Source organism: Triplophysa rosa, linkage group LG1 (assembly GCF_024868665.1).
Source record: "Triplophysa rosa linkage group LG1, Trosa_1v2, whole genome shotgun sequence".
NCBI lineage: Eukaryota > Metazoa > Chordata > Actinopteri > Cypriniformes > Nemacheilidae > Triplophysa > Triplophysa rosa.
Genome location: NC_079890.1, coordinates 16,274,716 through 16,298,910, shown reverse-complemented (window position 1 = coordinate 16,298,910; position 24,195 = coordinate 16,274,716). Strand labels below are relative to the sequence as shown.

General features: G+C 39.7%; 1 protein-coding gene across 1 annotated transcript in view; it reads left to right on the top strand.

Annotated features, from left to right (window-relative positions):
- tln2a (talin 2a) overlaps positions 1–22,559 on the top strand; it is a 43,698-nt gene extending 21,139 nt beyond the window's left edge. Inside the window, exons 29-58 of the mRNA XM_057334161.1 lie at positions 84–203; positions 458–655; positions 750–889; positions 975–1,068; positions 1,159–1,248; positions 1,414–1,536; positions 3,951–4,094; positions 4,582–4,743; positions 4,832–4,972; positions 5,059–5,240; positions 5,350–5,482; positions 5,704–5,805; positions 5,909–6,079; positions 6,236–6,382; positions 6,484–6,585; positions 6,677–6,796; positions 6,870–7,016; positions 7,178–7,347; positions 12,596–12,779; positions 14,271–14,396; positions 15,021–15,137; positions 15,275–15,460; positions 15,678–15,785; positions 17,422–17,527; positions 20,200–20,324; positions 20,482–20,607; positions 20,769–20,831; positions 20,936–21,118; positions 21,221–21,346; positions 21,460–22,559. Of these exons, the coding sequence (XP_057190144.1) occupies positions 84–203; positions 458–655; positions 750–889; positions 975–1,068; positions 1,159–1,248; positions 1,414–1,536; positions 3,951–4,094; positions 4,582–4,743; positions 4,832–4,972; positions 5,059–5,240; positions 5,350–5,482; positions 5,704–5,805; positions 5,909–6,079; positions 6,236–6,382; positions 6,484–6,585; positions 6,677–6,796; positions 6,870–7,016; positions 7,178–7,347; positions 12,596–12,779; positions 14,271–14,396; positions 15,021–15,137; positions 15,275–15,460; positions 15,678–15,785; positions 17,422–17,527; positions 20,200–20,324; positions 20,482–20,607; positions 20,769–20,831; positions 20,936–21,118; positions 21,221–21,346; positions 21,460–21,585 (4,062 nt within the window). The 3' untranslated portion in view covers positions 21,586–22,559. The remainder of the gene's footprint in view (positions 1–83; positions 204–457; positions 656–749; positions 890–974; positions 1,069–1,158; positions 1,249–1,413; positions 1,537–3,950; positions 4,095–4,581; positions 4,744–4,831; positions 4,973–5,058; positions 5,241–5,349; positions 5,483–5,703; positions 5,806–5,908; positions 6,080–6,235; positions 6,383–6,483; positions 6,586–6,676; positions 6,797–6,869; positions 7,017–7,177; positions 7,348–12,595; positions 12,780–14,270; positions 14,397–15,020; positions 15,138–15,274; positions 15,461–15,677; positions 15,786–17,421; positions 17,528–20,199; positions 20,325–20,481; positions 20,608–20,768; positions 20,832–20,935; positions 21,119–21,220; positions 21,347–21,459) is intronic.
- Positions 22,560–24,195: the final 1,636 nt, after the last annotated feature.

Here is a 24,195-nt window from a genome sequence, read left to right as displayed (position 1 = left end):
AGAATCGCTGCTTCTGAGAAACTACGAATACGTGTAGTCTTTTGACTTTTGACTGATTGCATTGTAATATATTTCAATGTTAGGTAGCAAAAGCAGTGTCTCACTCACTGAACGCTTGTGTAAACTGTCTGCCTGGCCAGAAGGATGTTGATATGGCTCTGAAAAGCATCGGAGAGGCCAGCAAAAAACTGCTGGTAGAGACGGTGAGCTTGTTATTTTCGTTAAGATTTTGTAAGATACTCAAGTACAGAATATGTTTTGTACATGGTGTTTTGTGCAGGCTCTTTAACAACTAATATAACATCAGTCTATTAAAACATCAGGTTGTTATTTTTCATGGTTCACGTTTTTTAATCATTATCATTCTCTTTATGATGCTTAAGTCATGCAATGCACAGTGTTGAATTACCAGTGTACTAGATGTCAATGTTTGAGTATTTTGTGCCTGTTATTTCAGCTTCCTCCCTGCAGTAAAACCTTCCAGGAGGCTCAGAGTGACCTCAACCAGACGGCAGCAGATCTAAACCAGTCTGCTGGTGATGTGGTCCATGCTTCTAGAGGAACCACCATCCAGCTTTCAGATGCTTCTGGAAAGTTCAGTGAGGACTTCGATGAGTTTCTGGATGCTGGCATTGAGATGGCTGGCCACACTCAGGTAAAGTGTACAAACTGTCTACGAGACAAACTGAACTTCAAACGTCCCTTTCCTTAAATAATAAAAGAAAAGATCTAAAAATGTATTGTTTTAGAGTAAGGATGATCAGATACAGGTGATTGGGAATCTGAAAAACATCTCGATGGCCTCCAGTAAGCTGCTGTTGGCTGCAAAGTCTTTATCTGTGGATCCTGCAGCAGGCAATGCAAAGAACCTTCTCGCTGCTGCTGCCAGGTAATACACATTATACATTTGTGTGTGGGTGTTTTATATATATGCTTTTTTTCTGTATTTTGAATCTCTCTTTTGTGCTATTCAGGTCTGTGACTGACAGCATCAACCAGTTGATTACTATGTGTACCCAGAATGCACCAGGACAGAGAGAATGTGACAACGCGCTGAGAGAGCTTGAGGTATTATACATGTACTGCACACAATCCAAACTATATGTATTTTTTTTACTATAAAATAAATTGACCGTGTTCTTTTTATGTGGGTTCCAGGCTGTTAGGGGGCTGCTGGATAACCCCAATGAGCCAGTCAATGATCTCTCGTACTTCGACTGCATTGAAAGTGTCATGGAGAACTCTAAGGTAACAGCACTATGATCCATGTCTACTTTATAATATTAAAGACTTCATTTTTAGATTTATTCAGTTTGTTAAATAAAAATGTGTTTTATTTGAAAATGAAATTAAAACGCGGTTGAATACTGTCGACTATGTGGTGTGTAATTCACATGTGTGTGGTATGTGTAGGTCCTCGGTGAGTCTATGGCTGGGATCTCTCATAACTGCAAGACCGGAGATGTTCTGGCGTTTGGAGAATGTGTTGCTGGAGCCTCAAAGGCTCTGTGTGGACTGACTGAAGCAGCTGGGCAGGTGAGATACTACCTGCTCTTTTTGTCATGAATCTACAGGAAGAACCCAATTGCAGGCAGGCGGGGTTGAAGGGGTTAACAGAGATTTTATTTAAATAAACACAAAACAAAAACCCATGCGGGGGTAAAATAACAAAGACAAGGGGAATAAGAATAACAGACTTAACAGGAACAATAAACTACTAACTAGACTAACAGAACACTTAATCTAAACTGACATAAACTAGATAAACATTTACTCACAGCAGGAACAAGGTACATTGACTAGACAGGCTTGGGAAACACAACGGTGGCACACTGGATACAAAGGTACATAGAACGCAATGCACGAGCAACAAGACATTGAAACATGAGGACTATTTAAAGGGAACACAAACGAGGGATAATAACACAGGGCAGGTGAGGGTAATGAAACACGGCCGGGAAATGATACGGGAAACGAGAGGGGCGGGGCCAATGACGAGACATGAGAAAGCACATGGGCTGTCAAAGGTAAACACCCCATGACTTTCTCACACTAAACATAAGGGATCTGTCACGATCCTGCCACAAGACTAGAAAATCCTGAACAAGAAGGCAGGACCATGACAGAGCCCCCCCTTAATGAACACCCCCAGGTGTTCACCAAGGGGCCGACTAACAAGACCAGACAGACTGGGACAGTGACAAGAACCAGAAAAACATTGACAACAAAATCAGGGGCAGACAGGAAAACATGATACTAGGGTTGGGGTGAGTCAATAAAAATAATAAACATGGGAAGGGGGGTGGGGCAAGACAAGAGATCATGGGGGGGAAGTCCAAATGGGTTGGGACATGGGGGAACAGTCTTAGTCCCTGGGGACTTAAAGGAAGTCCTGGGAGGTACAAGGCTGGGGACCGGCAGATTCACCGGCTGGAAGGCCGGCTGGAAGGCCGGCTGAGTTACCGGCTGGAAGACCGGCTGGAAGGCCGGCAGATTCACCGGCTGGAAGACAAAGTCAATAGGGGAGCCACGGTTTTTTCCCCGAGCCAAAATCGACGCGATCTCAAAAGAAGCCTCGGTTAAACGTTCAGCTGTATAAGTTGTCCTGTGTATGAGCCGTTGTTGTCCATAAAGAGAGGAAGAAAGCTGTTCTATTTTTCTTTTCCTTATTTCACTTCTAGGCGGGTAACTTTTATTGAAATTTGGATGCGTTGTTTGGAAATGGCGCTCCAAATTACTGCGCTTGAAACCAGAGCGGGTTGGTTTGCATAGTAAACACAAAGGGTTCGATCCGTGGAGAACAAATAAAATTCATCTGTCCACTTTTCTTGAAATTTTCTATGCTCATCTTGTATGACTCGTACCTTTCTCTTTTTAGCAGGTGCTGACTCGCCACAAACTCCGTCTCCGTCATCTTTCTGTTGATTGCGGTTGTTGCATGCTCCGAATCTTTAGTTCCCTCTTTTGTCACCGTCACATTGCTTTGTTGCTGTCCACTTGGTGCACGACATTGTTTGATAAGAAATCGATCCATTTGTAGTCCGTGTATAACACAAGCTAACTAGCATGAAATGTTGGAAATAGCAGTAGCTAACGTCAAGTGTTAAGAGCTGGAAAGAGCGCCAAAAACCGGCAGCTGTGCAGTCAGTCAGTGCAACGTTAATGGACGTAACGGGAGAGAGAGTATCTTTTTTTGTCTATATTTTCATATTTTATTCCGCTTTTTTTGATACTTTTATATAAATGATTTGTTATAGAGCAGACACAGAATTTTCTAATGGGTTATGTCTCGCTTATTTTTTATGAATATCTATTTTGACTGCGTGATCATTTCACCATATTATTTACTGCCATGCGAGCCATGAATTAAAGCTTGGCGAGCCGCAGGAGGCTCGCGAGCCGCGCAATGAGTAACACTGGGGTAACACAACAAAAAAGGGGAATATAATAATATGACACGACAGGACTATGACTAACTACATTTAACTAAAACAATACTTGAAACAAACTAGACTAAACACTTACTAAGGCTTGACTTGACATTGACGGAGTAATCCACAAGGAACAAGATAGCATGCACCGAAGTACAGAGGTACAAGCACACCAAACACAAACAGAACGAACGAGCACAGGACAATAGACACGAGGATACTTTATGGGGTGACAAACAAAGGAAGATAATGAGGGCCAGGTGAGGAACATAAGACACGGCAGGGAAACAATGCAGGAAACGAGAGGGGTGGGGCCAATGACGAGACACGAGAAAGCACATGGAGTGTCAATAGTAAACACCCCATGACTTTCTCACACTAAACATAAGGGATCTGTCACGATCCTGCAACAAGACTAGAAAATCCTGAACAAGAAGGCAGGACCATGACACTTTTATGTGCTAGCCATAACCATTATCGATTTTGACCTTTTATTCAAACCAATCAATATTTCCACAGGCCTCTTACCTAGTGGGTGTGTCTGATCCCAGCAGCCAAGCAGGACATCCAGGCTTAGTGGATCCAATCCAGTTTGCTCGAGCTAATCAGGCCATCCAGATGGCTTGTCAAAATCTTGTTGACCCTGGCAGTAGTCCTTCACAGGTGAGTTTTGGGATGCAAGTCAAGGCTCAAGTATAATATTTAGGGCTGTCAAACGATGAATCGCTTCCATATTTATAAATGTTTGCGTTTACCTAATATATGACTGTGTAATATTTACACATAAATGCATATATTTAAAAAAAATATGAATATGTATAAACATTTATATATCATTTTAATTATTGGTGAATATAAATAAATAATACATCTAAATATTTCCAAAATATATATACTGTGCATATTAATTTTGTATTTTTAAACACACAGATGTGTTTATAAATACAAAATGAATATCCATAGTGCACAAACTTTTATTCTGGATGCGATTAATCGTTTGACAGCCCTAATAATAATTTAGACTTTTAGCCCCGGACTCCTTTGTCTGACATAAATACATTGAATTCAATGCAAGTTGTTGTCATGTAAAACGCATAAATGTACTGTCAATGTTTTATAAATAAATCATGTGGCTGAAAATGTGTCGCAGGTACTTTCTGCTGCCACCATTGTTGCCAAACACACCTCAGCGTTGTGTAACGCTTGCCGACTCGCCTCCTCTAAGACCGCCAACCCTGTAGCGAAACGCCACTTTGTGCAGTCAGCCAAAGAAGTGGCCAACAACACAGCCAACCTGGTCAAAACCATCAAGGTCAAACAACTCTCCTTTTGCAAATGACTGTAATTCACCTTTGAGGGTTACATCATATTGTTTGTTTACCTTCTCCGTCAAATCTCAGGCTTTGGATGGAGATTTCTCTGAGGAAAATCGTGAGAAGTGTCTTGTTGCGACCGCACCGCTCATCGAGGCTGTTAACAATCTGACCACGTTTGCATCCAATCCGGAGTTTGCTAGTGTGCCTGCACAGATAAGTAGAGAGGTTTGTGAGGTTTGATATTATTTGTTGAGTTATTCAGTCTTCAGTGATTGTCTTTGTTGTTAACTAATGCTTTTCTATCAACTTAGGGTTCTGCTGCACAGGAGCCAATCATCCAATCAGCACGCTCCATGCTTGACAGCTCCACACACCTTTTGAAGACTGCACGGTCATTAGTTATGAACCCTAAAGATCCACCCACATGGTCATTACTGGCGAGCCATTCACGCACAGTTTCAGACTCTATAAAGAGCCTCATCACTGCTATCAGGTACAGTTACACAAATATACTCACACAATGGTGAAAGATGTATAGAAATCAAATGAGCTCATATGAAATCTTTTTCAAAAGTGATCTGTTTGTGTCAATGGTTTCACAGGGATAAAGCTCCTGGCCAGAAAGAATGTGACGTTGCCATTGACAATATCAATAAATGCATCAGAGATATTGAGCAAGCCTCTCTTGCAGCTGTTAGCCAATATCTTCCTCGTAGGGATGAAATTTCATCTGAGGTAAATGTCAATATCAATAGTAGCTACTCAATATGAATCCTTATTCTACTTTGATGGATGTGACCACAACTGTGTAGTGTTCATTCTGTCTTTTAAAGCTGTTTGAGATGCATTGCTTTGCTGTATCACCATGGGTTCACCTACATCTTGGATGGCCTGAGGGCGAGCTTGTTTTCATTATTTAGTGAACTAAACCTTTAATGAGTGTTGTGTTGCATCAGGCTTTGCAGGAGCAGTTAACATCATCAGTTCAGGAGGTGGGTCACCTGATTGAGCCTATCTCTACCGCAGCAAAAGGAGAAGCAGCACAGCTGGGACATAAGGTACGGTTTGCTCCTTTACAAACAGTGACTATTAGCTTCATTTTCAGTGCATCGATTAAGGTTTTAAATCATTATTAACTTAAAACCTGCTTCTGCCTCTCAGGTCTCTCAGTTGGTCAGTTACTTTGCTCCTCTGATCTCTGCGTCAATGGGCATGGCCTCCAAAATTTGGGATCATCAGCAGCAGATGAACCTTCTGGATCAGACCAAGACGCTCGCCGAGTCTGCTCTACAAATGCTTTATGCTGCCAAGGAAGGTGGTGGAAATCCAAAGGTACATCTCATAAAAATGATAATAAAGAGAATTCAAATGGGTGGCTAATGTTTACAAAAACAAAGCATGCACGAGTACGGGTAGGAAAAGTCACTGTTGTTTCAGAACTACCAAAATTCTGTCTTTCAACATGTCTAATAATGAGTCTGTTTGTAGGCAACTCATACTCATGATGCCATAGCAGAAGCTGCCCAGCTCATGAGGGAAGCTGTTGATGATCTCATGTTGACCCTGAATGAAGCTGCCAGTGAGGTTGGCCTGGTCAGTGGCATGGTGGACTTGATCGCTGATGCTATGGGCAAGGTAGAAACCGTTACCCAAATACTATGTTACACCTGCAAATAAAACAGTGTTTTTTTATTATTTATTTTCTATCTAAGCAAAATGGTCTTTTTGTCCTACAGTTGGGTGAAGGTACCCCACCAGAACCGGAAGGTGCATTTGTGGAGTACCAGACCACCATGGTGAAATATTCCAAAGCTATTGCTGTCAGCACACAAGAGATGGTGAGCATCACTCCCTTCTTCACACTTTCCACAGTATTAAACATAGTATCTGTTCTGTTACTCATTGTATGCATTCATACTCCACCCTCAGATCACAAAATCCGTGAGTGCTCCAGAGGAGCTGGGCAGTCTGGCCTCTCAGGTCACAGCGGACTACAATCAGCTGGCCGTACAGGGACGTCTAGCTGCTGCTACTGCTGAGCCTGAGGAGGTAAATATCACATGGACCACTGGTCCCTGTCTCTTTCTCGCTCACACACTGATGCTTGCGCTGTTGATTGTAGATTGGGGTCCAGATAAAGACACGTGTGCAGGAGTTGGGGAACAGCTGCATTGTTCTCGTCCAGAAGGCTGGAGCTCTGCAGATCACTCCATCTGACTCGTTCACAAAGAGAGAGCTCATAGATTGTGCACGAGCCGTGACTGAGAAGGTAGTGAGACGCTTGCAATACTAGCAAAACTATTTTCTTTAAATTTCTATATTTTCTAGAGTTTCTCTAGATCGAATAAAAATCAAAATGACATTTTTAGAATATTTGAGATCGAAAAAAATTCAGATGTAACAATATGATGATATCTGTGTTTGCTTTAGGTGTCTATGGTACTCTCAGCATTGCAAGCGGGTAATAAGGGCACTCAAGCGTGTATCACTGCAGCCAGTGCTGTTTCAGGCATCATCGCTGACCTGGACACCACCATCATGTTTGCTTCTGCTGGCACACTAAATGCTGAGAATGATTCAGACTCCTTTGCTGACCACAGGTATAACACCAATTAGAAATAAGACAGCGTATCCAAACACAAATGTATGACATCATGATCAACAACCTATAATAATACACTTAATAACATAACTGACAGTGTTGGGTAAGTTACTCTGAAAAAGTAATTAATTACTAGTTACTAATTACACATTCGATAATGTAATTAGATTACCGTACAAGTTACTCTCTTCAAAAAGTATTTAATTACTAATTACTTTCTATATCCTACATCAACCTAGATGAGTTAAGTGATTCAAGGATAGACATGAATCGGCTCTTTTAATTCATTCAAATAAATAATATAAAACAACATAAAGTATTATTATTAATTACAAATGTGAGAATTATACATTAAAGCANCAGTAGTCCTTCACAGGTGAGTTTTGGGATGCAAGTCAAGGCTCAAGTATAATATTTAGGGCTGTCAAACGATGAATCGCTTCCATATTTATAAATGTTTGCGTTTACCTAATATATGACTGTGTAATATTTACACATAAATGCATATATTTAAAAAAAATATGAATATGTATAAACATTTATATATCATTTTAATTATTGGTGAATATAAATAAATAATACATCTAAATATTTCCAAAATATATATACTGTGCATATTAATTTTGTATTTTTAAACACACAGATGTGTTTATAAATACAAAATGAATATCCATAGTGCACAAACTTTTATTCTGGATGCGATTAATCGTTTGACAGCCCTAATAATAATTTAGACTTTTAGCCCCGGACTCCTTTGTCTGACATAAATACATTGAATTCAATGCAAGTTGTTGTCATGTAAAACGCATAAATGTACTGTCAATGTTTTATAAATAAATCATGTGGCTGAAAATGTGTCGCAGGTACTTTCTGCTGCCACCATTGTTGCCAAACACACCTCAGCGTTGTGTAACGCTTGCCGACTCGCCTCCTCTAAGACCGCCAACCCTGTAGCGAAACGCCACTTTGTGCAGTCAGCCAAAGAAGTGGCCAACAACACAGCCAACCTGGTCAAAACCATCAAGGTCAAACAACTCTCCTTTTGCAAATGACTGTAATTCACCTTTGAGGGTTACATCATATTGTTTGTTTACCTTCTCCGTCAAATCTCAGGCTTTGGATGGAGATTTCTCTGAGGAAAATCGTGAGAAGTGTCTTGTTGCGACCGCACCGCTCATCGAGGCTGTTAACAATCTGACCACGTTTGCATCCAATCCGGAGTTTGCTAGTGTGCCTGCACAGATAAGTAGAGAGGTTTGTGAGGTTTGATATTATTTGTTGAGTTATTCAGTCTTCAGTGATTGTCTTTGTTGTTAACTAATGCTTTTCTATCAACTTAGGGTTCTGCTGCACAGGAGCCAATCATCCAATCAGCACGCTCCATGCTTGACAGCTCCACACACCTTTTGAAGACTGCACGGTCATTAGTTATGAACCCTAAAGATCCACCCACATGGTCATTACTGGCGAGCCATTCACGCACAGTTTCAGACTCTATAAAGAGCCTCATCACTGCTATCAGGTACAGTTACACAAATATACTCACACAATGGTGAAAGATGTATAGAAATCAAATGAGCTCATATGAAATCTTTTTCAAAAGTGATCTGTTTGTGTCAATGGTTTCACAGGGATAAAGCTCCTGGCCAGAAAGAATGTGACGTTGCCATTGACAATATCAATAAATGCATCAGAGATATTGAGCAAGCCTCTCTTGCAGCTGTTAGCCAATATCTTCCTCGTAGGGATGAAATTTCATCTGAGGTAAATGTCAATATCAATAGTAGCTACTCAATATGAATCCTTATTCTACTTTGATGGATGTGACCACAACTGTGTAGTGTTCATTCTGTCTTTTAAAGCTGTTTGAGATGCATTGCTTTGCTGTATCACCATGGGTTCACCTACATCTTGGATGGCCTGAGGGCGAGCTTGTTTTCATTATTTAGTGAACTAAACCTTTAATGAGTGTTGTGTTGCATCAGGCTTTGCAGGAGCAGTTAACATCATCAGTTCAGGAGGTGGGTCACCTGATTGAGCCTATCTCTACCGCAGCAAAAGGAGAAGCAGCACAGCTGGGACATAAGGTACGGTTTGCTCCTTTACAAACAGTGACTATTAGCTTCATTTTCAGTGCATCGATTAAGGTTTTAAATCATTATTAACTTAAAACCTGCTTCTGCCTCTCAGGTCTCTCAGTTGGTCAGTTACTTTGCTCCTCTGATCTCTGCGTCAATGGGCATGGCCTCCAAAATTTGGGATCATCAGCAGCAGATGAACCTTCTGGATCAGACCAAGACGCTCGCCGAGTCTGCTCTACAAATGCTTTATGCTGCCAAGGAAGGTGGTGGAAATCCAAAGGTACATCTCATAAAAATGATAATAAAGAGAATTCAAATGGGTGGCTAATGTTTACAAAAACAAAGCATGCACGAGTACGGGTAGGAAAAGTCACTGTTGTTTCAGAACAACCAAAATTCTGTCTTTCAACATGTCTAATAATGAGTCTGTTTGTAGGCAACTCATACTCATGATGCCATAGCAGAAGCTGCCCAGCTCATGAGGGAAGCTGTTGATGATCTCATGTTGACCCTGAATGAAGCTGCCAGTGAGGTTGGCCTGGTCAGTGGCATGGTGGACTTGATCGCTGATGCTATGGGCAAGGTAGAAACCGTTACCCAAATACTATGTTACACCTGCAAATAAAACAGTGTTTTTTTATTATTTATTTTCTATCTAAGCAAAATGGTCTTTTTGTCCTACAGTTGGGTGAAGGTACCCCACCAGAACCGGAAGGTGCATTTGTGGAGTACCAGACCACCATGGTGAAATATTCCAAAGCTATTGCTGTCAGCACACAAGAGATGGTGAGCATCACTCCCTTCTTCACACTTTCCACAGTATTAAACATAGTATCTGTTCTGTTACTCATTGTATGCATTCATACTCCACCCTCAGATCACAAAATCCGTGAGTGCTCCAGAGGAGCTGGGCAGTCTGGCCTCTCAGGTCACAGCGGACTACAATCAGCTGGCCGTACAGGGACGTCTAGCTGCTGCTACTGCTGAGCCTGAGGAGGTAAATATCACATGGACCACTGGTCCCTGTCTCTTTCTCGCTCACACACTGATGCTTGCGCTGTTGATTGTAGATTGGGGTCCAGATAAAGACACGTGTGCAGGAGTTGGGGAACAGCTGCATTGTTCTCGTCCAGAAGGCTGGAGCTCTGCAGATCACTCCATCTGACTCGTTCACAAAGAGAGAGCTCATAGATTGTGCACGAGCCGTGACTGAGAAGGTAGTGAGACGCTTGCAATACTAGCAAAACTATTTTCTTTAAATTTCTATATTTTCTAGAGTTTCTCTAGATCGAATAAAAATCAAAATGACATTTTTAGAATATTTGAGATCGAAAAAAATTCAGATGTAACAATATGATGATATCTGTGTTTGCTTTAGGTGTCTATGGTACTCTCAGCATTGCAAGCGGGTAATAAGGGCACTCAAGCGTGTATCACTGCAGCCAGTGCTGTTTCAGGCATCATCGCTGACCTGGACACCACCATCATGTTTGCTTCTGCTGGCACACTAAATGCTGAGAATGATTCAGACTCCTTTGCTGACCACAGGTATAACACCAATTAGAAATAAGACAGCGTATCCAAACACAAATGTATGACATCATGATCAACAACCTATAATAATACACTTAATAACATAACTGACAGTGTTGGGTAAGTTACTCTGAAAAAGTAATTAATTACTAGTTACTAATTACACATTCGATAATGTAATTAGATTACCGTACAAGTTACTCTCTTCAGAAAGTATTTAATTACTAATTACTAATTACTTTTTATATCCTACATCAACCTTGATTAGTTAAGTGATTCAAGGATAGACATGAAACGGCTCTTTTAATTCATTCAAATAAATAATATAAAACAACATAAAGTATTATTATTAATTACAACTGTGAGAATTATACATTAAAGCACGGATTTTAAAATTAGACTTTGAATTTAGATGTCAATTCCACTTCTGCACACACACATATTACACAAAGTATTTAGTTTAATTACATCAGAAGTAACTGTAATTAAATTACAGAAAAAATAAGAGTAATCCCTTACTTTACCTTTTCAAGGGAAAAGTAATTAAATTACAGTAACTAATTACTTAGTAACTAGTTACACCCAACACTGATAACTGACCAATCAGAATCAAGTAATTGTAGAGCTGTGACATTCTGAAGTCTGGACCATTACTATTCATGTTTAATAGATCACTCCGCTGCCTCTTTCCTCCAATTGACCTATCGGCAAGCCCCTCCCCTCGAACGCAGAGGAGCCAATGGCAGTTGAATATGAGTTGCACGGGGACTGGAACTCGGACAACTTTAGGTTTCAGTGCCATAGAGAAACATTGTAAGATCTGAAGCTCTCATCGGTTTTATGGTGTTTTATGCTACAAAAATGATAAAACGATGTGCCTGGGGTACTTGTAACACTAATTCCAGGTGTCCTGGGTGCATGAGGAATGGAATTTAGTTTATTCAATTTCCTAAACCCACACAAAAAAGAGCAAAATGTGGGCGCAGTAACCCGATTCAACTCCAATCCCAGTGAAGACAAAAACGTTTATTTTATAGTTTCCATCTGCAGATCGGTAATGTCATCTTGTGCTTCAGGATCATATCTCTGGCTAAAACTAGTTAAGTTAGTGAGTCCGTGCTAACGTAAAAACCTAAATAGCTAACTGTTCTCACAGCATGTACATTGAAATGTAGACCTCCGTTTATGACCTACAGTGTCTCTCCATATTAAAGTGGTTAAATATAAATTAATTTAATCTTACCCTGCAGTACATGAACAGTTGATCCTAGATGTTGTTATCTGCGATCGTGACTACCGTAACATGAGGCTTCTCCCGCTTGCATTGTGATCTGTAATCCCTCGCTTCCAAAATAAATTATATTTATTCTAAAATCGTTTATAAATCCCTCCATGGCATATTTAAGTCCCACTTTAATTCTCCTCGACGACAGAGTGTGTCCAAAATGTACCAACTTTGGACAAGGTTTTTACACTGACATCTGCCATTGAAAGACAGTAGTAACTCAGGTCCCTTGCCCGAGTTAGCAACAGTAACTAAGGTGGGCGGGGTTTACCGATAGGTCAATTTGCTCATATAACAACGACTGGATGTGCATTATCCTTTACTTCATTTCCCCACTGTCTTTTCAGGGAGAATATTTTGAAGACGGCTAAAGCTCTGGTGGAGGACACCAAGAACCTCGTTTCAGGTGCAGCATCAAGTCAGGAGAAGCTGGCCCAGGCTGCCCAGTCCTCTGCCAAGACCATCACACAGCTTACAGATGTGGTGAAACTGGGAGCAGCAAGCATAGGTCCAGATGACCCAGAAACACAGGTGAGATGGACAGTAAACGTGGACTCTTAGCTGAGCTTGTGAGCATTTCAAGTATACATGAATGTCTTTGCTAGAAAAACAGATTCATTGAATAATGTTAATGAAGACACAGTGTGCAACACAATACTCTGGGGGCCTGGTTTAGAGAAATGGAAAACAAATATTAGTTACTATAGTTACCCAAAATGGAGAAATCTCAGTAGTTAAAAACTTTGTCCCTCAAAACATATACAGAAAAAAAAGAGACCATTCCAATTTTCATTTAATTAGCATGTCTAGTTGTATCGTTGTCATTCCAGTCCAGTGTCTGTTGAATTTCAACAAAATCAAACCTCAGGAGTGACATCAAGTCATCCAACAGCAATGTGAAAGACTGACAGCATGACAAGACACATGAAAACTGTGATAAAAACTGAGGTTATTACATAAGAAAACATTTTTGACCTTCTACATTTAGATTTAGATTCAATTTATTGTCATTGCACATGTACAAGTACAAGGCAACGAAATGTGACCTCTGCATTTAACCCATCCAGAGAGTAGTGAACACACGTACCCCCGGAGCAGTGGGCAGCTATCACTGCAGCGCCCGGTGAGCAAGTAGGGGTAAGGTGCCTTGCTCAAGGGCACCTCAGTTGTTACCCGCCGGCCCTGGGAATCGAACCGGCAACCTTCTGGTCATGAGTCCGACTCTAACCATTAGGCCACAACTGCCCTGTGTATTTTCTTTGCAGTATTTGCGGTCTGAAAAAACACAGAGCATCTTTTCATCAATTTTAATTTTCTGCAAATAAATGCAAATAGAAATACTATTTTTGGTCACACATTATTTTAAGGTCCAGTTCTCGGTTTTAGTAAACTATTAACTACGACTTTTGCTTAGTTAACTCTTAATTTGTTAGGTTGTAGTTGTTAGGTTTAGGTATTAGGTAGGATTAGGGAAGTAGAATATGGTCATGCAGAATATGTGCTTTATATGTGCTTATAAACAGCCAATATGCTAATAATAGGCATGCTAATAACAACTAGTTAATAGTGAGAATTGGTCCTTATACTAAAGTGTTACCATATTTTTCTTTGAAATTGAGGAGAAATGTTGTTAGTAAATCGCAGAATTAAACACAAATGATAATTTTACCTAAACACATGCCTCTTAATAGTACATTCAGAAAAACAGAAAATAATTTTGAAATGGTATTTTTTTTCTCCAGCTATATCTTAAGTCATCAAAATTACTTAATTAAATGTTTTTTGTGCGTATAAAATTTCCTCATGCCTCAAAACAGATTGAATATACCTCTACAGCCTTGCTTCATTTAGTGTACACTAAGGAGATAACCCTTTATTAGAAACCCGAGAACATGTCCGAGTGGTAGACATGGAGAAAGTGACGAGAACAGATGAGAAGTGAGTCAGTGACAGAAATTGACCATCAGCCAGTCACATGTCGTCACACTGGTATGTGCATGTGTTGTCATTCATCTTCTCCAGGTTGTGCTGATCAACGCTGTGAAGGATGTTGCTAAAGCGTTAGCTGAGCTCATCAGCGCCACCAAGTGTGCAGCGGGGAAAGCAGCGGACGACCCCTCCATGTTCCACCTCAAGAGTGCAGCCAAGGTACAACCCCAAACACTATTAATCAAACTGGTCTTATTTCTGTATAACACCAATATTATGCTAGCTGTTGTAAATGTTTTATTCATACGTCAAAGTGCACAAAACTTGGTTGAAACAGTCCAGCTAGAAAATTTAGCTGTTATTTTTCTGAACACTGTAATCCCTCAGTTGTCCCTCAGAAAGCTGACGGCTGGGCTGGGAATGTCTCCTAACTCAGATATCAGTAAGAGTGTTCTGGTGAGCAGCCATGTGCCATTAATCAGATTAATTATTCAGGACATTAATCTGTGTTCTCCATCAGCGACTTCCCATTGCGCACTACAATCTGAACTACATGCTCTATTAATGGCATAGATCTGCATGAAAGTCATTAACTCGAGTTTGAAGAGAATGTAACCTTAGCTTTAGCTTGTTTTTACAAATAATTTATGCAAAACTGTAGGACATGAGCAGCTGGTTTTGGAGTTATGGGATTAAATTATTCATAATCTGGGAATTGAAAGATTTATAGGTTTACTATTGTGAATGAGGTGTGATTCTACTCAATTAGAATGAATGTTGACAACAGACTTGGTGTTATCATCAAATATAATATGTAATAGATCTGTCTGTCTGTGTGTTCAGGTTATGGTAACTAATGTGACGTCTTTACTGAAAACGGTGAAGGCGGTGGAGGATGAAGCTTCAAGAGGAACCAGAGCTTTGGAGGCCACTATTGAGTGTATCAAACAGGAACTTACAGTAAGACAGAAAACAATGCATTTCTTTTATGATATACTGTTCTCTTGTGTACCTTTATCTTTTTTAAATTGACTTTATTTGAACCAACAAAGCACTAGAGACACACATTTTACAATAACTATGTTGTCATTACTCAGTTGTTCCAGTCTAAAGAAGCCCCAGAGAAATCAACCACTCCCGAAGAGTTCATACGCATGACCAAGGGCATCACCACGGCAACTGCCAAAGCTGTCGCGGCTGGAAACTCCGCCAGACAGGAGGATGTCATCTCCACTGCTAACCTCAGCCGTAAGGTCATAGCAGATATGCTGACCACATGCAAGGTGTGTATGTGGGATTTACTCACTTTGTCCATGTAATAAAGCGTAGATTACAAGTTGCTACAGTAATGGGCCCTATTTATATTTCAATTCAATTTTATTTATATAGCTCTTTTAAAAATGTGCATTGTTCCAAAGCAGCTTTACAGGTGAAAATAAGAAAAACAGAAAAACACAGAAAAGGTCAAACAAAGTAAAGTGCATGGTGTTTCTTTCTTAGCAAGCAGCATATCATGAAGAAGTCAGTGAAGATGTGAGGAGCAGAGCTCTGCTCTATGGGACTGAATGTACCAAAGGTTACATAGAACTTCTAGAGCATGTTCTACAGGTATAACCACACAATCCACAGAACACAATACTTAAAGGAACAGTTCACCCCAAAATGATTTTTTTTTTTCATTTAGTCACCATCAAGTTGTTCCAAACCTATATATATTTCTTTGAGAGAAAGATATTTGGAAGAATACTTGTATCCAAGCATGTCTTGGCCACCTTTGACTACCACAGTAGAAAAATTTTTTAGGTAAAAAGTAGGGGTGTAACGATACACTCAGCTCACGATTCGGTACATATCTCGATGCTGGGTTCACGATACGACACACATCTCGATATTTTCAACAAAATTAAAAAATGAAACTGAAATTCAAATTACATTTATTTTCAAAATATTAACAATTTCAGTAACTTATTTTGTTGCACATACAATTTAATAAAAGAATTTTAACATTTTAAGGCTTAACTGAAATTAGAATTAAGATTAGTGTCAATTTTGACAGCAAATTTTGAGTTAGTTTTAGTCATAGTCTTTTGACTAAAATGCAATTTAGTTTTAGTCATCCCAATTTATCATAGTTTTAGTCTATTTTTAGTCTACGAAATCTACATTATATTTAGTCTACTAAAATCTATCTGGATTAACTCATTTAATCAGTGTAATTAAATGTTCCATACAAAGATTTAACTGTTCCGACATAATTTACTTTACCTTGGAATTAAATTAAACCAGGTCATTACCTTTATTTTTCAGAAAAGTTGAGTAACTACTGGATATGCATTGCTGTAACACAGAGAATATTAGACCAAGAACGACATGTAGCAGTTCATTCTGTCTCATTTTGACTCAATTGACTCGTTCGTTCAGTGAAGGGCGTGATCATTCAGTACATTCAACCAATGAAATTGCAACAAGTGCTATTGGCTCGTGTCTCTTTGAAGCTGCGCTGTCTTTGCTTGAGACAGTAATGAATGAGAAAAATCTTTCAAAAAGACATATTACATCAACTGTATTACATTTCTTCAATCATGCAAATCACATACTTGTTTTTTAGCATGTCATTCGATCTTTTAATCTACAGTACGACTCACTTCATCGCTTCTCTGATCGGATACTTTGTTGCATATCACGTTATGCAGCAGCTCACGTTAGCGGATAAACTAACATTGGCATTTAAAAACGTTTGTGCTGCCTTTGTAATGAGTTTCAGGGTGACTCGCCTGCAGTCACGCTTCAAGTTTGCTGTGTTTTAACGGCGATTGTGAAGGAAAATATGACGCTTTGTAAACCACTTGGAGACACAGATTGTTCTCTCTCTACCGCATATGTGAGATAAGCACACGTGATGCGCTGGCGCAGAGTAGGTAGCGTCTTGACCGCTGAACGAATAGAATTAAACATATCGTAAAATATCCCCATCTCTCTACGATGTGCATCGTAACATTTTTGCACCGCGAAATATCGTAATACGAAGCATCGTTACACCCCTAGTAAAAAAGAATGTTCTTCAAAATATTTTGTTCTTCTGAAGAAAGTCATACAGGTATGAAATTACATGAGAGTGAGTAAATGATGAAAAGTTTCTTTTTTGGGTGAACTATCCCTTTAAATAGACAAAAGTAATGCAGTTGCACTCTATGCAGGTGTAATATGTAGAACTGTTTATGTACATGTATGTACATTTTTTCAGGTCTTACAGAAGCCAACAGGTGAGCACAAACAGAAGCTGGTGATATTCTCTAAACGGGTCGCTGCGGCCGTCACTGAACTGATTCAAACAGCTGAGGCCATGAAAGGTGAGAGAACCTTCACAACATAGCACACACACATTCTTATTAAGTCTGTAAGTGTTGCCTGAAGATTTTCCTTGCTGAGTAAAGCTTCCTGTCTTTCCTGTTTTGCTCAAGATGAGGGTGAGTACAGTAAAACGCCTGTACTCTTTCTAATCTTTATTTGGAACCAAAAGATTTTCATGACTTTTGATTCTGTTTTTTGTACATTATGTAGCAAGGCACGGTTTAACATATTTAATACAGAGCAACTACAGTACGTCACCCTGGGACTTCGCCAGGGACAATCAGAGTATGCTTGTGCTTAGACAACACAGGTTCAATTCTGTGATTCGGCAGGAGACGTGGGTATAAAAATATATACTTTTATTAAAGTTAAAATATCCAAAACACCATAAGAGCAAAGATTCAAACAGTTCAATATGGAGCAGTAGGTGGAGAAACAGAATACAATATGGACAACCTGCGTCGTCAGACACTTCTGAGGCCAAAATACAGGAGCCGAGGCGTGACAGCAGGGGATACGGGCACAACAAGGCCTCCACGGCACGTCACAATTGTTACACCTGTGCAAAACACACTCAGTCACACACGCACCACTGCACACAAACACAGCACTCATGAAAGAAGCACCACTACCAAAAGTCCATCCCGCCTTAGGCACTCAGCTCCTGCAAGCAAACAAAATGGAATTATAGTGTATTCTCAGAAAAGCCACAACACCACTAACAAAACCTAAAAAAAAATTTAATAAAGGAAATAGGGATAATAATCACAAAATAATTAGGACAACTCAACAAAACGCAATAATAAAGAAAAAGCGCTACTATCATTAACCGAGGTAAATCAAAGGAATGCCTTAATAAACAAACAAAAATAATGCACAACAAGCTCGTTTGTAATAAGAAACAACACAAAAAGAAAGTCCAAACACACAGGCAAGCACTCAAGGACGGTCAGGTGCACAAAAAAATAACAATTTAATTCAGGCAAAGCAACAGCACCTCCGGAAAAATAATTCCCACGTAGCCCCAGCAATATGGGAGCTAATCGTGTCATGATTCTGTCCCATCATGTCATGTCTGTCTTGGTCTTGTGGCAGAATCATGGCAAAGCCTTAGGTTTTATGTGGAGAGAGGCGTTTTGGCCCTGTAGGCCTTCCATATACTCTCTCTCCGGTCTTGTCTCTGTTCCCGCTCTCTCCTTCTTCGTTTAGCTCTCCATTAGTGTTTCATCCCCTACACCTGTTCCCTTGTTAATTATCATCTGACTGTCCCCCTATAAAATATCCTGGTGTCTATTGTCCTGTGATCGTTCGTTGTACTTGTGTCCTTACCTCTGTGCTGCTGTTCATGTTTTGCTGTGGATTACCCCAAGTCAAGTTATGTCTAGTAAGTGTTTAGTTTACCTTATGTCTAGTGTTGTTGTAGTATAGTGTTCGTTAGTCAGTCTACGTCCTGTTTTGATTATTATCCTGTTTTCTCGTTTGTACCCCATTGTGGATTTTTGTTTTGTTCTATGTTTATATAAACCTTGTTTTTGTTATACCCCGAAACGCTGCCTGCACTTGGGTTCTTCCCCACCATATCCCTGACAAATCGCCCACAAAGACCCAACAGATCTGACTGTAACAGAGTTATCATTTAGACAGATCAGGAAACGTAACATATATGTAAAGTAATAATCAAAATTTAAATTTAAAACCACATACCGTAAGATCTCCTAAAACACAAACAATCGGAAAAACAAAATGATGGAAGTCTGCAGGCTCGTTCAGTCTATCTGGGATCAATGTATGCATGGGAGGGACAAGAACCGTTAAAACGCAACAGATCAGTCCGTAATAAAATTACCAGTTAAACGGATCAATAACTCCCCGTGAATACAAAACAGCGATTACATTGTAAAACCATATACAGTAAGGGTAAGATCTCCAGGAAGCCAATCAACCAGGCGAACAGACAACAAGTTGAGAAACTGTAGGCTCGTTAAGTCTTTCTGGGACTGCTATGTGCACAAAAGGGCACCAATGCGCCCATAGCATGCCGACTCAGCTCACTCAAACTTTGGACTGCAACGGACACAAAACCGTACTGCTTTATTATGAACACCGTCTTAAAAACACATCGCAACCTTTCCACTTACCTACAGAGGGGCAACATCGACCAAATGCCAGCTACAAGATCTCCTTCAACGATCCTCTCTAAAAGAAACAAATCAACATAAACTAATGTATGCCACGAACAACTCGGCCACCCTCACCAAACATACCTGACAGGTGACTACGCAAAAGCGAGGGCGTGACTCATGACGCCGTACCAAACCACAACAGAATTTATACATTCCCACTGCCCAATGATAGGACAATCAATGACCAGAACCACCAATCACGTCTATACAGGAAAAGCTTCGCTGGTCCTATCGCAATTTGCACCCAATGTAGTTTGATTCCTGCATGATGCTGAATGAGTCATTGCTACGTTTCATTTGTGTTTACTACAATGGCATGCTGAATTTGCTCTGAAAGCCATCAACCATTTCCTTTTTATTCTTTGTATCCCACCATTCACAGCATGCGTGATCGCTGAAATTATGCCACATGTTTATTTCATGTGGCATGTAACCTTTGTGTCCAGGTCTTGGTGAACAGCATATCAATGTGTGTTTATTGTGTTTAGGCACAGAGTGGGTGGACCCTGAAGATCCCACAGTGATTGCAGAAACAGAGCTATTGGGAGCTGCGGCCTCGATCGAAGCAGCGGCTAAGAAACTTGAGCAGCTCAAACCAAGAGCCAAACCAAAGGTAACAAGCTTTTTCTTTAGTGTCCTGTCTTGCATCGTGCTCATTGTTCAAATTGGACCTCATCTCAATGTGTGCAGTTACACTTGGAAGTCAGAAGATGGCAGAGTAAACTTGAATTCTGTAATGACCTAAACTGAGCTCTTCATGATTTTCACAGCAAGCCGATGAGAGTTTGGACTTTGAAGAGCAGATTCTTGAAGCAGCCAAATCCATCGCCGCCGCAACCAGCGCCCTAGTGAAATCGGCATCAGCAGCTCAGAGAGAACTGGTAGCCCAGGGCAAGGTGAGAACGTCCATGATTCATGTGAATCTGTAACACACAAAACACCTGGTTGGTTAGTAAACGGTTTATCAGCCTTTAGCTCTTCTTTGACTCCAGCTGGGGTTAATAAACTCATAATCTGTATATACATCTTCCTTATCTTCACATATCTCTTTTTGAAGGTGGGAGCTATCCCTGCAAATGCTGTAGATGATGGTCAGTGGTCTCAAGGATTGATCTCAGCTGTAAGTTCTGAGACTTATATAATGTTGAGATTTTGTTGTCTTTGTCATATCTTTATGTCTGCTGTTCTCTCACGATTAAAATGAGTAACTGTATTCTGTCACAGGCCCGGAGGGTTGCTGCAGCCACCAGTAACCTCTGTGAGGCGGCGAACGCGTCGGTTCAAGGCCACGCTAGTGAAGAGAAGCTCATCTCCTCTGCCAAACAAGTGGCTGCTTCCACTGCACAGCTGCTGGTGGCTTGCAAGGTCAAAGCCGATCAGGATTCAGAGGCCATGAGGAGGTTACAGGTACATGAAGAGTTATATTTGAAATGTCAAATCCTGCTCTCACAAGATCAATGCTTAAAAGTACAAAAATCCACCCAACACTCAATAACGTGTTATTTGCAGGCTGCAGGCAATGCTGTGAAACGTGCCTCTGACAATCTGGTTAGGGCTGCCCAGAAAGCTGCTTTCAACAAGGCCGTTGATGATAATGTGGTGGTCAAGACCAGGTTTGTTGGAGGAATTGCTCAGGTAAGATTTACACACTGTAACAGTTAGACAGTAATAATAATTTTGTTAATATTGTTCTTCTCTACATTGACAAGTTGTTTCAATTGTTCCTCTCTACTGTCTCTCTGGTCCAGATTATTGCTGCTCAGGAGGAGATGTTGAGGAAGGAGAGGGAGCTCGAAGAGGCCCGGAAGAAGCTGGCACAGATCAGACAACAGCAATACAAGTTCCTCCCAAGTGAACTCCGAGAAGATGATTAAACATAAATCAACATTTAACACCTTCACCTGTTAATGAGAAGTTTTCCGCCATGATGTTTGCCTGCAGAACGCATATGAAGACATCCAATAGAGTCCATACAATGCCAACTGACCTAGATTGTGAATTTTTAAGTATTAAATGGAAGACATTTGAAATGTCTCATTTACGGTGAAGATGTTCTGCTCATGCCTCCACCACAGCCATATAAAGAAGCTTGAATTTTTGGCCTGAAGTTTGTGCATGAAGATTTCAGAAACTGTTAGGAGACGCATTACTGCGACACAGCAGGGATGACACGTTCGGATTGGAGTGACAAGTCCATCTCAGTGATTAAAATAAAGCATTATTTTTTTTCATTTTCAGACACGTAGTCTTCAGTGTTCAGTTTACTTCTTTTCTAGAAGAAGAGAAGCCAACAGCCTTTTAAACTCCAGTTGAATGTTTACCCTTTGTACATTTGTAAGGGTGAAATACATTTTAATGCTTTGCAGTTGTTGCTCTAAAGTATACAAATAAAAGATATTTATGTAGACAAAAAATGTGTGTAAATGTCCAGTGTAATACTCGCAATGCTAAGAGTTTAAATTGCATCATTGACTGGTTTCTTGCTGCCCATTGCCTTTTAAGAATATTCCCCTAGATCGTGTGTATACACAGCTGGATTATATGTGGAGAATATACTTCATATATGTGGAGAATATACTTCATAGAAATAAAAGACTTCTTACCTTAGAAGTACTGTGGAAGTTTCTACCCTTTAGATCTTAAACATGACCTCATACCAACAAAACCTTTCTAAAAGAATAAACCCAAATACTGAATGAATGTTTACATATACTGTAATTTTAATATTTTTTCTCATATTTTGTCACATCATTCACTTCTCTCCTCATAAAGGTGCATCACTGTAAAAAAAACTATAATTTTACAGATTTTCCACGTAAAATAAAAAAACCTCGAATTTTACCATTTCTTACCGATTTTTTTTTTTTTTTTAAATATGGTCAAGAAATGTAATTATTAAGGGAAATTTCTGGCAGCCCCAGAAAATTCCATTTATTTTTAACAAGATTTTTTTTTACCGTTTCTTTTTGAAATACGGTCAAAAACTATAAAATTACAGAAAAGGACAACAAATTTACAAGAAAAATGGGGAAACAATTTAATATATATGCTTATAGGGCAGTCGTGGCCTAATGGTTAGAGAGTCGGACTCGTGACCAGAAGATTTCCGGTTCGATTCTCACCTTGCTCCCCCGGGAGTGTACTTGCTGTGCGTGTGTTCACTACTCTCTGGATGGGTTAAATGCAGAGGTCACATTTCGGGTATGGGTCACTTTCACTATATCCTATAATTTTACAGGAAAAAAATATTTTACAGTTTTATATTTCTGTTTTTTCCAGTTTACAGGAAAAAAAATTACGGTGTAACTTGTGTACTTTTTCCATTCATCATTCGATAATCGTGTGACGGTTTTTGTTTTTAGTGTGATGATGTAACTGATCATTTTGCCTTTCCCGATTGTGCATATGTTATCCTCATATGGCAAACCTGGAAATCTCACAGTACTTTATTGGCTTGCCAACATCCCTGCTGTCACGTTCATGAATATCTCTGGCTTCATACTTTAGTTTTAGTGCCTGAAGTTTCTCACTGTCAAAGGAAACCTTTAATTCTCTACATGGGAGACAAATCAGACTGTTTGTATCCTGGTGGTATATGCATTGCATGTGGTGCATGTAGAAAGTGCTTATACCTGCTGCTAATCAGTGACCACCTTCATGCTCTGTCATGCTTAGAATTGAAAGGATTGATTCTGGACTGCAACCATATTTTCATAATGTGGCTTATAAAACTCTTCTGTTCAGCAGTGCCTGTAAGTTATAGATATGCCTGTGTCAGTCTGCTACATGATGCTGTAAATGTATATGTATGTTAAGACGGCACATTTTGTACAGTGTTTCTTGTGCATGCTCTGACATCTGGCCATAGCTCTGAATGATTTAATGCATTATGTAAATGATCATCAGAAGAGTCTCAGATATTAAGACATCGCTGAAGAACATGTCACTGACTCTACATTTTGGCATTTTAATACTTTTTACAGGACATGAAAAGCCATTGAACTAGTTTATTTGTAGGTGTGTCTTTTTGAGTTGCGTGTAAGAGCATTGTATGCAAGTCACCTGAAGTGATGTGTTTGTAACGCATCTATACCTTCTGTATATGAAAAATGGTTCAAAGGGTTTTATAGTATTGGAGAAGGAAGAAACTCACAATAACCTTATATTTTATCCACTCATTAAAGTTGCAAAAAGAAAAATGTGTGCCTGTCACTATTATGCATTGTGTATCATTTTCATATAATTTAAAACATTTTAACATGTTTATGAAAATACTGGCAAGTGTTGTTTAAAATATGCTAGTGAAATAAAACAAAGTGTCATTAAATAAAAAAATTGAAAGTTCCATATTCTAAGTGCTGTATCCTGATTAAAGTCAACATATTTGTCATAACTGTCCGCTAATAATCTTCTAAAAAGTATCAGTTTACAAAATTTAGCAATTTAGTAAGTGGTTTAGAGAACCAGGTGTTCTTAAATACACA